At 46.6% G+C, this 14887-nt stretch overlaps 1 protein-coding gene across 2 annotated transcripts in view; it reads left to right on the top strand.

The window, feature by feature from the left end:
- F12 (coagulation factor XII) overlaps positions 1–14887 on the top strand; it is a 129086-nt gene that overhangs the window by 40630 nt on the left and 73569 nt on the right. For both annotated transcript variants that reach the window (XM_085618340.1, XM_085618339.1), the window contains exons 4-5: positions 10778–10848; positions 11237–11344. In XM_085618340.1, the coding sequence (XP_085474466.1) occupies positions 10778–10848; positions 11237–11344 (179 nt within the window). The remainder of the gene's footprint in view (positions 1–10777; positions 10849–11236; positions 11345–14887) is intronic.

Here is a 14887-nt window from a genome sequence, read left to right on the forward strand (position 1 = left end):
GTCAGCTGTAGATGATGGATCCCTGAACAGTGTCATGTATGTGCATGTTTGCATTGTGCTGAGGGGGGATTACCAGGTAATTGTTCACGCAGCTCTCTGATGGATGTCACATGCGGTTTTTCTGAGTCCCCAGCTAGATCATGCAGTCTGTGTGTTCTCTTTTGTACTGCCAGTCACTGCCAGTCACCGGTGTATTCAACTGTGTAGCTTTGGACCGTGTCATGTATGTGCATGTAACTTGCATGATGGAGGTAAATATTAGTGGCGATACTACGTGTCTTTCGGTCCTCTTTCAAGTGCTTGCCGTCCTTTTTCCCCAGCAACCCCCCCCCCCCCCCCAGGGGCAGCAATCTGAGGGTTAGCCCCGGTTTCCTTAACTGGTGCTTGTGAAAACCTTTGGGTTGAGTTTGCGCTGTTAGTGCCGTTACAGACGATGAATTGGCGGTGCCGAGCACAGGAAACCACCGGCTCAAATCGAGCCTTGTTGTAGGTGCAATCGTCATTCTGGGGGGCCTGCTGAGATCAGTGTGGCCACCTTTCATGGTTAGCTGTGAGTAGTGAAAGCTCTTTCTATGGTGTCAGGAGGGGCCACTGGAAGGTACCTTTTGGCAACTACAGTTCTGTCTTAACTACGCGGTGTGTATTTGTTTATGGGGATGGGATGCCATGTGTGGGACTGCATAAGTATCGTTAGTGGTGTACGGAAACTCCCACTGTAGCGCCTACTGCGGGCACTGCCACTGAGACCAACAGCCCGGCAGGAGGAGTTCGAGTGAAAATATATTTGCTAATTTCTGCACACACCCCACTGGATGTCTATGAAGAAACTCAAGGATAAAAAGTCATCAGAATTCTATAACAGAGCTAATAGGTGTGGGTCAAGGACTGAAAATTAAGCAACAGTGATGGATTAAAGGAAAGAGAAACTATGAAAAAGGAAGAAAAGAGAGAGTGAGGGACAAAGAGAGGGAGGCTAGCAGAAAGAGATAGACACAGAAAGGAAATAAAAACGTATGGACGTGTAAACAAGGAAAGGAAGCAGGGAGGGAAGAAAGAACAAGCATTTACAATGCAATGGTCTCGGCAATATTATAGGTAGAGCTATTGGTATTGCTCATTATTTTTTTATCATTTTTGTATCCCTAAATAAATGGCATTGTCATTTCTATTGGCATTAGCTTTTTTTGCATATGTGATACCTATTGCATTAGCAGAGAGAGAGTGAGGTAGTGAGATAGAGAGAGAGAGTGAGGTATTGAAATAGAGAGTGAGGTAGTGAGAGAGAGTGAGGTAGATAGAGAGTGAGGTAGTGAGATAGAGAGTGAGGTAGATAGAGAGTGAGGTAGTGAGATAGAGAGAGTGAGGTAGTGAGGGAGAGGGATGTTGTGAGGTAGTGATATATAAGCATAGAGTGATGTTGTGATGTAGTGAGATAGAGAGAGAGGTAGTGAAAGAGAGAGTGAAAGTGAGTTAGTGAGATAGAAAGAGTGAGGTAGTGAGATAGAGAGTGATTGAGGTAGTGAGTGAGAGAGTGAAGTTGTGAGGGTGTGAGCTAGAGAGTGAGGTAGTGATGTTTTGAGAGAGAGAAGTTGTGAGATAGTGAGGTAGTGAGATAGAGTGGAGTAGTGAGGTAGAGAGAGTTATGTAGTGAGAGAGAGTGAGGTAGTGAAACAGTGATGTAGTGAGGGAGAGGGATGTTGTGAGGTAGTGAGATGTAAGCAGAGTGGTGTTGTGATGTAGTGAGATAGAGAGAGGTAGTGAAAGAGACAGTGAAAGTGAGTTAGTGAGATAGAAAGAGTGAGGTAGAGAGATAGAGAGTGAGTGAGTGATGTAGTGAGTTAGAGAGAGAGTGAAGTTGTGATATAGAGAGTGAGGGAGTGAGAGAGTGAGGTAGTGATCTTTTTAGAGAGAGAAGTAGTTGAAAGTGCATTTGCTCTGAGCTCATTCACGAATACAAATAAGTGTTACAGTACTTACATTTACTTTTTAATTGTGTTCTAAAGTGGAGAACATGGACTTCATTATATTTGTGCTGAAGAATCGCAGGGCTGTGGCTACGAGAATTGGCCGGGAATGCGGTCACTGGTTCGAATACAAAGATTGGCAGGGTACAGAGACTGGCTGGGTACAGAGACTGGTAGCGCTGAGATTGGCTGAGGGTGCAGGGACGTGCTGACTGGCTGGGTACTGCATCTACAGAGGCTGGCTGGGGGTACAGAGACTCTCTGGGGAGCAGAGGCTGACGCACGTCATCCTTCCAATGGCCAGGCGGCCACTCCCTCACCGGAGAGGTAAAATAGTGACTCTTCACTCCACAAGTATGGTGATCCGAACCATATAATAGTCGTCGATCTCGTGGGGGTCAATACATGTCTATATTATTAGCCTCGGTGTTCTGACATACCGCCAAAGCGCCGAGAAACAATGCTGAACTCGATTTTTTTTCTCCAAAATGTGCCTCTTGCTAGTTTTAAGATGTTGGCATGTATGTTCTAGTATCACCGAAAGGGCAAGAAAGCGACCCAAAACTGCGCGCACTCATTGAGAGTTTTAGTTAATGCATGCAAGGGAGTTTTTTCTTCAGTTTTATATAGCGCGAACTCGATCCGGAGGTATTGGAGCGCTTTACACGAGCAGCAATCTCATTACACACAGATACATTCATTTTTGGTAGGCACGGGGAGATTAAATAATTTGCCCAAAATCACAGGATGTGGAGTCATCGCCGAGACTCGAACCTTATCAACTACACCAACCAAATCTTTCATGTCTCTGCTACCCAACAGGTTAACACAGCCCACCGCCATTTGTACCGAGCAAACAACGTCCATGGTAGTTTAAAAACACATACGATAATTAAAAACTACTAAAAGGAGAGAGAGAGAACCACATTCCTACTGAATGGAATAAACCACGCCAAGCACTGAGAACGCAAAACATCCTAACAGCGTGGCTGTACAGGTCCGAATACATGTGCAATTATTAAGAGCCCCGGGCGCGAGTGTCCTTACCTCTGTGTGGTCCCGAAGAGGGGTTTCTACCCGAAAACAACCTTTGTTCCGGATTGAGAGCCGGACTCGGCTTTCGTGCTCTCTGGTTTCAAACTCAGCAGTTCAACAGGTTCACCAGCCCCCTCCCTCCTCAAGCCAGCCCCCACCCCTCCCCCCTGGCCTTGGGTAGCTAAAACACATAGCAAGGATACGCACGCCTCGAAACTTTTGTCTATATCCCTAGATGAATTTAGAGGCCAGATATTTTTGTCATAATGACGGCGATTCCCCGGTGCGAGCCTCCGTTAAAGCCAACGGGGCTATTAAAACAACTAATGCTCCAAGCGTGACACTTCGGTGAAACAATCGGTGCAGACCATTGTGTGTGCTTCAAGGCTGTTCACAGGGTGAGTCTCCAATCGAACCAATGAGTTAATTCGGATTCGCGACCTTTTTGCGCAAAGCTGCAAGGCACCGCTCAGTCAGTGGTGCTGTCCGAGTGACATGGTGTTCGCACACGCTATGTCTCATGTCGGGAGTGATTACTAGCTGTAAGGGGCCCCACCTACAGAGAGAGTCTAACAAGGGGGAAAGGCGTCCAAGGCACGGTGCGGATCCCTGCTCATCGAAGGGCAGCGCCGCCAACTATACTCACAACAGCACGAAGATCCTCACGGCCAGAGGACAGCAAAACAATGGCGGATGGAAGCTCCGAAACTTTTTCGGATTCGGGGGCGTGTTCCTGCTGTTCTAAAAGGGCGTGGCTAAAAAGTGGAAAGAACAGCAAGGAACACGCCCCCGAATCTGAAAAAGACGGAGCCTATTTGGAGGGACGGCTCTCTCCTCCAATGGCGGGCCTCCGTTTAGGAAGCCAGCCAATGGAGGAGAGGCAAAAAGAGAGGCGGGCTAAGGAGCCACTCTAGGAAACATTAAATCTCGACTTCCGGTTCTGCCTTCGGCAGACCGGTAGTCCTCGACCTAAAAAAGATAAGGTAGAAAGGATGGTGGTGGGGGGAGGAACAAAACTCCCCAACACTCTAAAAGTTGAGCATCCTTATTGGTAGAACTTTATTTTTCTGGGTTATTTTATGTGAGCCCCTTTTTGTACCACCTGGAAAACATTTTTCTTTACTAGGAAATGCTTAAAAAAATTAAATTAGAAAATGCACTAATTGGCCCTTATTAATAAACCCCCCCTCAGAACCAACGCCCCCACTTGAGAAGTTAGCAGGTTGAAATCCACGCTTCTCTTACTTGGTGCAGAAGAGGTTTGGTCAAAGTGGGCGTACTCCTTTGTGCATTGTTCATTTCCGTTTTGTGTTTCCCTTTTTTTCACCGACCTTCATCGTGACCCATCTTCCTGTATTGCACGCACTGGGGCATGTTACAATTGCTTAATTTGTAGAAGAATATGTGCCAGGGCCCAATGTTTTGCCCAGAAGCTCGGGGCTGGCACTACTGGTGGTCGGGGTGCGGAATACTAAAGCTGCGTAGCATTGATTCTACATCACACCTTTCGAATCCACTACTAGACATTCCCTACCCCTTTATGTCCTTATTTCAGGGTATTTTCCATCCCTGTTTACTAACTTTGTCACTGTTTTTCCATCTTTCTCTTCCTTATTCCCCCCTTTTATGTTTTCTCTCTTTTTCTCTGAGTCAAAGTATGATGGGAAAAATATGTGCTGGTCCCCATACATGATTGCCGGTGGGCCCCACCTGCTACCACCGGCTCAAATTAAGCACTGCTGTTACCTTCATCCTCAGCTATGGGCCCTGGTACTCAGGGATCACCAAAGATATACAAAGGAGTGCCCTTCTGGATGGCACAACAGGCCAGGGTAGAAACTTTGTTGGTATTGTATGTAGTGATATTAAATGTTGGCTGCTGGTGTAAAATCACTGTTTTCTTTCTGGAAGGTAAATGTTACTTTATTAATGCTTAGCAAGTGTAAATACTAAGTTTGTTGTGACAACCAGCCGGCACAGAGAGTGTGGTAATAAAAGCCTCAGATCTTCCAGAGTATTGTGGATACACACACGTGTAACCCACAACAGGGTGGGGAACCCTCTGCTGAAGGCTCAATTATAGCACGCTCCCACACACATCTCAGGTCACCTGTCCTTCCTGGTGATGGAGGACAGGGACCTGGATCCTGTTTCCACAGATGCCATTTATGGACAGATGGCTTCGTTTTTATAAAAGTTTTTATCATTTTTTTTAATGGTTTTTCTCGGTTTCACTAATTTTATATTTGTATAATTATTTATTTTATTTTATCATGTGCAACATATACTACAACAATTTAGTTTCAAGGCGCCCGGAGGGGTAAACGAAGGAATAGGATGAGTGGGCAGTTTTGGGGAAGGGGGGAGGAGGGAGTACCAAAAAAAGAATGCCTATTTAGACTTAAGAGAGCAGTAAAAGATGTATACAGTGGATATGAGGGTGCTTCATGTAAGCATGAGGGGTTGCCAGGCTGTGACTGACAGGAACTGATCTGTGGGTGGCAGGAGGGGATATTGGACCTTTATTTGCATAATGCATTGCGTGGTTTGTTTGGTTATGAGTGGGAGGTGTGTTGTTGGCTGATGGGCTGTGATTGGCTGGAGAGTTGGTGGGCTGTGATTGGCAGAAGAGTTGGGGCTGTGATTGGCAGGAGAGTTGGTAGGTTGTGATTGACAGAAATGACAGTTGAACTGTTATTGGCAGCAGTTGCTGCTAAGTTGTGATTGTGAGGGAAGGCCAGGAGCGGCTTCTCCATACCAGCGAAGGAGCCTTGCCCCACTGACAAAAAAGCCCCCCTAGAAAAGCCCCTGAGATGAAAAATGAAATGGTAATAAAGTTAATTTATTATCATTTTATTTTTCACCAACCTGCCCCGAACGAAGTGTCAAGACGGGGCAGGGCCATTACTGCAGCAGGGAGGAGTGGTCGGCTGGCTGTTCACTTAGGTTTAAAGTGTGCATGTTTCTTTGGCCTGCTGTCTTACAACGGCCAGCCACACATGCACATTTTAAACCTCTCTATCCTGGCTAGGTTAGAGAAAGCACAGGCCTCCAGTGCTTTTGAGAGCACTGAGAGAGGCTGCTCCCTCCAATCCCGAAGCCTTTCTTTTGATGGTTACCAGCTTAAGAGCGGCAACAGGATTGGTTAGGGGAATTTGCTGGAGCTCGCGGAGTCTTGATGAGACAGAGCTGAACATGGACCGGAGCGAGGACTTCACGCAGTAAGAAAGGTAAGTGGCTATTTATTTTTATTTACAGTCGCCACGCACCTTGCATGTATGCACCCACCACCCATTTGCTCGTCTCCACACTCTTTCTTGTTGCCAGCCACCACTGGGAAAGGCTGCTTGGATAGGCAGCTGCGATAATATTGACAAAGAGGGCCTGTTGGGCAGGACTGGTAGGAGAGTAGAGGTGGCTCCTCCGTTAAGGCAGAGGAGCATCGCCCCACTGCTCTCTGAGCAGTGCAAAAATGTAAAGTAAAATGATAATAACACAATGTTATCATCATTTTATTTTTTAGTACGGAGCCAGGGCGGTGCTGTGCTATCCTGACATGCAGCAGCAGTCGGCAGGGAGAGGAGTGGTGGGCACCATAAGCGCGCATGACTGTTTGGACGGCCGTCTTAGAACAGCCAAACCAACATGCACACTTCGCATTTCTCCACCTGGCTGTGTTGCAAAAATAGGTGGAGAATAGTCCCAGGCTCCCACGCCCTGTCTCAGCAGCAAACCAGGCCACTGAGCCCAATCACAACGCTGCTGTCATTCTGATAATAGTATTACAAGCATGATAGCAGAATCATGATTGGTTTAGGAGAGTCTGGGAGCCTGCGTACTGCCAGGAGTCAGGAGCAGGAGAGGACGGCGGAGAGGCGGCTGCCGTACACAGGTAAGTTAACTTATACTTATTTTTTTTACAAAATCTTCCCTGCATCCGTTGGCCCATTACTTCTGGTCCCTAGCAGCCGCCACTGTAGAAGAGATAACGTGTGATAGAGGATGTCACAACAACTTTTGTTGGACTCTGAGGGTGAAGAAAGCCTCCACATTACAAAATCTCCCTGATGTTTTATGTGCCCTTAGAAGCCATGAGAACAAAAGCTGCCTGCTAAACTCTCTATGCCCCGCGCATCATCTTTCAGTTATGCCAGGCTGTTGAGAGGGATGACAAAGATACCATTGCATAAGGTGAAAGGCAGGGTTGGATTGGTAGCGTGGTCACTCGAGAAATGGCTGAAGGGCTGGTAGCTGAGTTTCAGCTGTGGGCTGCTGTTTTAGGCAGCCTGGGGGCGGTCTGTGCTGTTAGGATGCCGCCAGCAGCCCGTGGGTGCCTGAGTGGCCTTTCTAGAGGCAAATTGGCGGAGGTATCACTCCCTTTGTTTTGCTGCACCGCCCCATTAATGTATGCTGATTGAGCGGGGGCAGGGGGCCTGAGCAGTGGTGGTCTCACTCGCATTCATGTGTGGCTCAGCAGTGTGAACTAATCTGTGCATTTTTTTATCTAAGTGAAGTTAATAAAAAATGTTCTTCACCCCCTTCCTTTTCATAAAACTTCGCTGAAGCAGTAATCTGCGGGAAGGCAATACACAAATGTGGGCCACTTTTTAGGTCTCGCCTGAGCCAGCGCATGGGCTGCCCTGTGAGACATTTAGTAGGTGGGTTTTCAAAATGCTACCCCACGCTTTGGCTGGCCTAGCGCTTGCGTTCACGCGAGCGTGCACACGCGCAGCCGCCATCTGTCTTTCACGGATCATTAAGTGCATCGCGATCACTTTCACTTTCGCAGCGCAGAGGCGCCATCTGGCTTTCCTCTCGCTCTCCCTGTGGCTTTGCCCCGTTCGATTTCCTCGTTTATATTTGTATCCTTGTATTTCTTTCCTGACCGCCATTCCGACCCGAGCCGCGTTCGGCCTCAGTGACGTTTACACCCGAGCCCCGTTCGGCTTCAGCGACGTTTACACCGCTGTATTTCCATATGTTTATTGCCTCTGTTTTCTCCAACTTCGTATTTCGCATTAAATACTTCCCAACTTACATCCCCACCCTTGTATTTTCTCCCTAATATACCCACTCTTACACTTCGAATCTTTATTTCCCAATGATTTTTTCACCCTTAGAACTGCACCTTGATATGTCCTTCTTTTGCTTCACACACAGCCTTCACATTCAGAACTCCCCTTGGGCTCTCCTGGGTGTGTCTGCATGTGTTTGTGCCTTTCTACGAGACTGAATGTGTATCTGTATGTGGGATGTCTGTGTATGTGCCCATGTCTGAATTTGCATCTGTGTGTTCTTGTATGTGTGTCTGTGTCTGTGTCTCAGCCAGTGTGTGCATGTGTGTCTGCATGAGTGTGTGCATGCGTGCGTCTGCGCGTGTAACTCCGTGCGTGTCTGTATGTGTGTTTGTATGTACTAATTGAGCACGGTCCCTTTAATACCCACACTACTGCTTATAAATAAAACACATTACTGTTCAAAAACGCAGAAGTCTGTTGTCACAAGTTGAGTGTCACTCGTTGGATTTAGCAGATTAGTGCTGCGTGGAATGGCCTTCAGAGATCACACATAATGCATCAGTTTGAGACTGCTTAGAGTCCTAGAGAACACGTCAACAGGCAATACATGTTAGTACTGATGTGCCTTTAATTCAAGTTTCTTAAAATGCAGTGATAGACGGTGTGCACATCATTCCAGCACACCATAACCAAGACAAGCATTGGCATAGCCAATAGGTCTCGCTTTTGGGACCTTATAAGTATTTAGTTATGCAGCACAATATCCTTTGTGCAACAACATCAACTGTTGCATGGCTAAACACTTATAAGGTCCCAAAAGCGAGACCTATTGGCTATGCCAATGCTTGTTTTGGGTGTGCCCGGGACGATTTTTTTTATCCCAATCCAACCCTGGAGGTGAAGTTAAGAATCCAACCGAATATGTTTGAACCATTTAGTGGTAAACCTTTTTTGTGCTAACATTAGTTGAAAGCAGGTCTCAATAGTTATTTTTCCGAAGCAGTTAGGATAGGATGAGAGAGTAAGATTCAGTTTAGGGCGTTCCAGGATCTGAGGCTTTGCACGCGCAGAGATCTACCTCTGTGTTACGTTTCTGTCTCTTCAAAGATTATTGGTAAAACAAATGTGCAGACACCGAGCATAGCTTTCTGGTTGGGGCCTAGCGTGGAGCCATTTCCTACAGTTGTCCTGAGGCCCGGATTGATACACATTTGGGCTGTTTGGTTAAGGCCTTTGTACTCTGGCTTCAGTGTAGAACGATCGTTTTCAGACGTGCCATGTCTCAGGATCTCGCGAGCTCCCCCTGGTGGTCTGTTACCAGCAGTGACAGGAGAACTGGTGATTTACATACTTTGGCCACGGTGTTGACTAGAACAATGAAAGAAAGTTTCGAGTCAAAAAGTGCCCTCCAGGTTCCTTACTTTCTAAGTGGTTATTGGAGGCGTCCTCAGGTCTCGGGAGCAACCGAGAGTAATGAATCAGGCTCTTTGCAATATTCTCTGTGTTGGCGCCATTTTTACAGAGGAAGCCCTCCCATATCCAGTGTGACACGTGACCCAAGAATGAGCCAATGCTGCCTGAGGTGAGTTCCCTAGTGTGTTATGTAACCAGACGTGGATTCGTATGTCATTCATGTACATTTGGAAGTGCACCTACTACTGTTTAAGGGTCTGTGGCAGCAGATATACTTAGATATCTCAAAGGAGAAAAGAGAGGCATGGTCCATCTGTAACACAACACAGCACTGGGTAATTGGACGGCTTGACTGGCAAATCATGAATTGTGGCTGTGATTGTGACTGTCGCAATCATGAACTTCGGCTGCGACTGGCTGCCATTGTTGAGAAATTATTGGATGCAGTGCTTAATTTGAGCAAGTGTTTTCCGGAGCTCGGCATCAGTACTTAATTGTCAGCACCAGCACTTTTGACAGAATGCCATATAGTGGCGCTGTTTGTCCAATTTAGAGCCAAGCACAATAGTTTCTTATTAATTCAATGTACATTAAAAATTACCAGTACCTTTGGGAGCCTGTAATAGTCAGATCTGTCCCACTTGTAGGGGTGTGATGTTTAGTAGTTGTGTTGTTACTGTAATTGGAAGGGCTGACAGTGGTAATGGGCAGTGGCACTGTGAGTGGCCTTGTGACGAGAGCCCTGGCACTTATTTATTCACACATTAAGTACTGTTGTATAGGTACGGATACCCCTGACCGTTGTTCCAGCCATTCAGCAAAATAGTTTCAGCAATGTTGCAAGCAGCCGAAAGGCGAAGGCGTAAAAGAGGTGTTTTCTGGGTATATGTGTCTTTTATATTGTCCAGGGTGGATTTAGTGCTCATCGTCGGGCATAAATTGTGACTGATTGTCATGGAGAGAATGGCTGGCTATGACAAGCTCTTGACGTTATCTCATTTCCACCATGAAACGGGTGGAATGAAACAAGCCAGCGTGGATATAGGTGCTGGGTGGCTTCAGGCACTGGTTGGTGATGGATGTCCAGTGTGCTCTGCTCTTCCCTCCTCTGAGCCTGGATTAGTGAATTACAGGAGCTGTTGGTGGTACACGAATGGCGCGCTCGCTGGGTCCAGGCTATGGCTGGGTTCTGGTCCCCGGTGGGTACTTTATGAACCAGGGCTGTTTGACTACTGTGCTTGGATCCCCCCTCTCTCCCTGGAGTAGTGCGCACCTTGAGACACATCCTCGCCTTCCTCAATGTGTGCCCATCATTTGTCCTGAAATCTGTGTGTTCTTATGATGTAGGTGTGCCATCACCAAGAACTATGACAAGGACCAGAAGTGGTCCTACTGCACCGAGGAGAAGATGGTGAAAGGTGGAGTATTTCACAATAATGATCAATAACCAATCAAAGTACTCTTGGAAATTCATAATCAAGGCTCATCGGTGCTCGATCGCAAATCCGTAGTCACTATGCGTCAGTTTCCTGTTGGAATTCCTTAATCAAAAGAAGTCAGTACGGTACAAGAAATTAATAATCAATAAAAACCAGTACACTACTGGAATTGCATAATTAATATGTCTTGGTCCTGTTGGAAATTCTTACTGCGATTTAGTGCTCGATTACAAATCCACAATCAGTACAAATCAGTATCTAATTGGGAACCCACAATCGAAGATAATCAGTACTGTATTGGAAATCCTCCTAGGGCCCTATTGATCTCCCAGCAGTCTTATCTCGGCCCTCTCTCTCCTGCTCTCAGATCACTGCGCCAAGAGCCCTTGTGAAAATGGAGGCACCTGTCAGAGCACCTTCACCAACTACCGCTGCGAGTGTCCGGATGGATACACCGGGAGGGACTGCCAGACAGGTGAGGGGACTCATCCAGTGATACAGAGGGAGACATTGCCTGATGCGTGGGGTGAACCAATCCAGTGATACAGAGGGAAGCAATGCTTGATGGGTGAGGTGAGCTAATCCAATGATACAGAGAGAGATTTTGCCTGATGGGTGAGGGGAACTAATCCAGTGATGCAGAGAGAGACATTACTGGATGGGTGAGGGGAACTAATCCAATGATCAAGAGGGAGACATTGAGGGGAATTCATTCAATGACAAAGAGGGAGACATTGCCAGACAGGTGAGGTGAACTAATCCAATGTTACAGAAGGAGACATTGCCGGATGCATGAGGTGTACCAATCCAATGTTACAGAGAGAGACATTACTGGATGAGTGAGATGAACTAATCTAGTGATACAGAGAGAGACATTGCCTGACGAATGAGGGGAACCAATCCAGTTATATAGAGGGAGACATTGCCAGACAGGTGAGGTGAACTAATCCAATGATACAGCGGGAGACATTGCCTGAGGGGTAATGTGAACTAATCCAATGATACAGAGGGATACATTGTCTGATGCATGGGGTGAACTATTCTAGTGATATAGAGGGAGACATCACCGGATGGGTGAGGTGAACTAATTTAGTGATACAGAGAGAGACATTGCCTGACGGGTGAGGTGTACTAATCTAGTGACACAGAAGTAGTTTGAGGTGAACTAATCCAATAATACAGAGAGAGACATTGCCTGATACATGAGGTGAGCTTATCCAATGATACAGAGAGAGACATTATTGGATGGGTGAGGTAAACTAATCTAGTGATACAGAGAGAGACATTTGCTAACAGAAGAGGTGAACTAATCCACTGATACAGAGGGAGATATTGCCTGATGCATGAGGTGAACCAATCCAATGATACAGAGAGAGACATTACTGGATGGGTGAGGTGAACTAATCTAGTGATACAGAGAGAGACATTGCCTGACGAATGAGGGGAACCAATCCAGTTATATAGAGGGAGACATTGCCTGACGGGCAATGTGAACTAATCCAATGATACAGAGGGAGACAATGCTTGATGGGTGAAGGGAACTCATCCAGTGATGCAGAGGGAGACATTGAGGGGAATTCATTCAATGATAAAGAGGGAGACATTGCCAGACAGGTGAGGTGAACGAATCCAACGATACAGAGGGAGACATTGCCTGATGCATGAGGTGAACTATTCCACTGATACAGAGGGAGACATCACCGGATGGGTGAGGTGAACTAATTTAGTGATACAGAAAGAGACATTGCCTGACGAATGAGGGGAACCAATCCAGTTATATAGAGGGAGACATTGTCAGACAGGTGAGGTGAACTAATCCAATGATACAGCGGGAGACATTGCCTGAGGGGTAATGTGAACTAATCCAATGATACAGAGGGATACATTGTCTGATGCATGGGGTGAACTATTCCAGTGATACAGAGGGAGACATCACCGGATGGGTGAGGTGAACTAATTTAGTGATACAGAGAGAGACATTGCCTGACGGGTGAGATGTACTAATCTAGTGACACAGAAGTAGTTTGAGGTGAACTAATCCAATAATACAGAGAGAGACATTGCCTGATGCATGAGGTGAGCTTATCCAATGATACAGAGAGAGACATCACCGGATGGGTGAGGTGAACTAATTTAGTGATACAGAGAGAGACATTGCCTGACGGGTGAGATGTACTAATCTAGTGACACAGAAGTAGTTTGAGGTGAACTAATCCACTGATACAGAGGGAGATATTGCCTGATGCATGAGGTGAACCAATCCAATGATACAGAGAGAGACATTACTGGATGGGTGAGGTGAACTATTCCACTGATACAGAGGGAGACATCACCGGATGGGTGAAGTGAACTAATTTAGTGATACAGAAAGAGACATTGCCTGACGGATGAGGGGAACTAATCCAATTATATAGAGGGAGACAATGCTTGAGGGGTGAGGTGAATTAATCTAGTGATACAGAGGGAGACATTGCCGGATGGGTGAGGTGAACTAATCCAGTGATACAGAGGGAGACATTGCCGGATGGGTGAGGTGAACTAATCCAGTGATACAGAGGGAGACATTGCCGGATGCATGAGGTGAACCAATCCAATGATACAGAGAGAGACATTACTGGATGGGTGAGGTGAACTAATCTAGTGATACAGAGAGAGACATTGCCGGATGGGTGAGGTGAACTAATCTAGTGATAGAGAGGGAGACTGAGGTGAACTAATCGAATGATACAAATCGAGACATTGCCAGATTATATAGAGGGAGACATTGCCTGACGGGCAATGTGAACTAATCCAATGATACAGAGGGAGACAATGCTTGATGGGTGAGGGGAACTCATCCAGTGATGCAGAGGGAGACATTGAGGGGAATTCATTCAATGACAAAGAGGGAGACATTGCCAGACAGGTGATGTGAACGAATCCAACGATACAGAGGGAGACATTGCCTGATGCATGAGGTGAACTATTCCACTGATACAGAGGGAGACATCACCGGATGGGTGAGGTGAACTAATTTAGTGATACAGAGAGAGACATTGCCTGACGGGTGAGGTGTACTAATCTAGTGACACAGAAGTAGTTTGAGGTGAACTAATCCAATCATACAGAGAGAGACATTGCCTGACGGATGAGGGGAACTAATCCAATGATATAGAGGGAGACAATGCTTGAGGGGTGAGGTGAACTAATCTAGTGATACAGAGGGAGACATTGCCGGATGGGTGAGGTGAACTAATCCACTGATCCAGAGGGAGACATTGCCGGATGGGTGAGGTGAACTAATCCAGTGATACAGAGGGAGACATTGCCGGATGGGTGAGGTGAACTAATCCAATGATATAGAGGGAGACAATGCTTGAGGGGTGAGGTGAACTAATCTAGTGATACAGAGGGAGACATTGCCGGATGGGTGAGGTGAACTAATCCAATGATATAGAGGGAGACAATGCTTGAGGGGTGAGGTGAACTAATCTAGTGATACAGAGGGAGACATTGCCGGATGGGTGAGGTGAACTAATCCACTGATCCAGAGGGAGACATTGCCGGATGGGTGAGGTGAACTAATCCAGTGATACAGAGGGAGACATTGCCGGATGGGTGAGGTGAACTAATCCAGTGATACAGAGGGAGTCATTGCCGGATGGGTGAGGTGAACTAATCCAGTGATACAGAGGGAGTCATTGCCGGATGGGTGAGGTGAACTAATCCAGTGATACAGAGGGAGACATTGCCGGATGGGTGAGGTGAACTAATCTAGTGATAGAGAGGGAGACTGAGGTGAACTAATCGAATGATACAAATCGAGACATTGCCAGATGGGTGAAGGGAACTGATTCAGTGATCCAGAGGGAGACATAGCCTGACGGGTGACGTGAGCTAATCTAAAAATACAGAGGAAGACGTTGACTGGTTAGGTGACCTAATCTAATGATACAGGGGGAGACACTGTCATACAGGGGAGATTAAAAAACAGAAGGATTCAGAGCTAGATACTGCCCGACAGGTGAGGTGCCAGGCA

The sequence above is a fragment of the Triturus cristatus genome, chromosome 7, assembly GCF_964204655.1.
Source record: "Triturus cristatus chromosome 7, aTriCri1.1, whole genome shotgun sequence".
In the NCBI taxonomy this organism is placed as follows: Eukaryota; Metazoa; Chordata; class Amphibia; order Caudata; family Salamandridae; genus Triturus; species Triturus cristatus.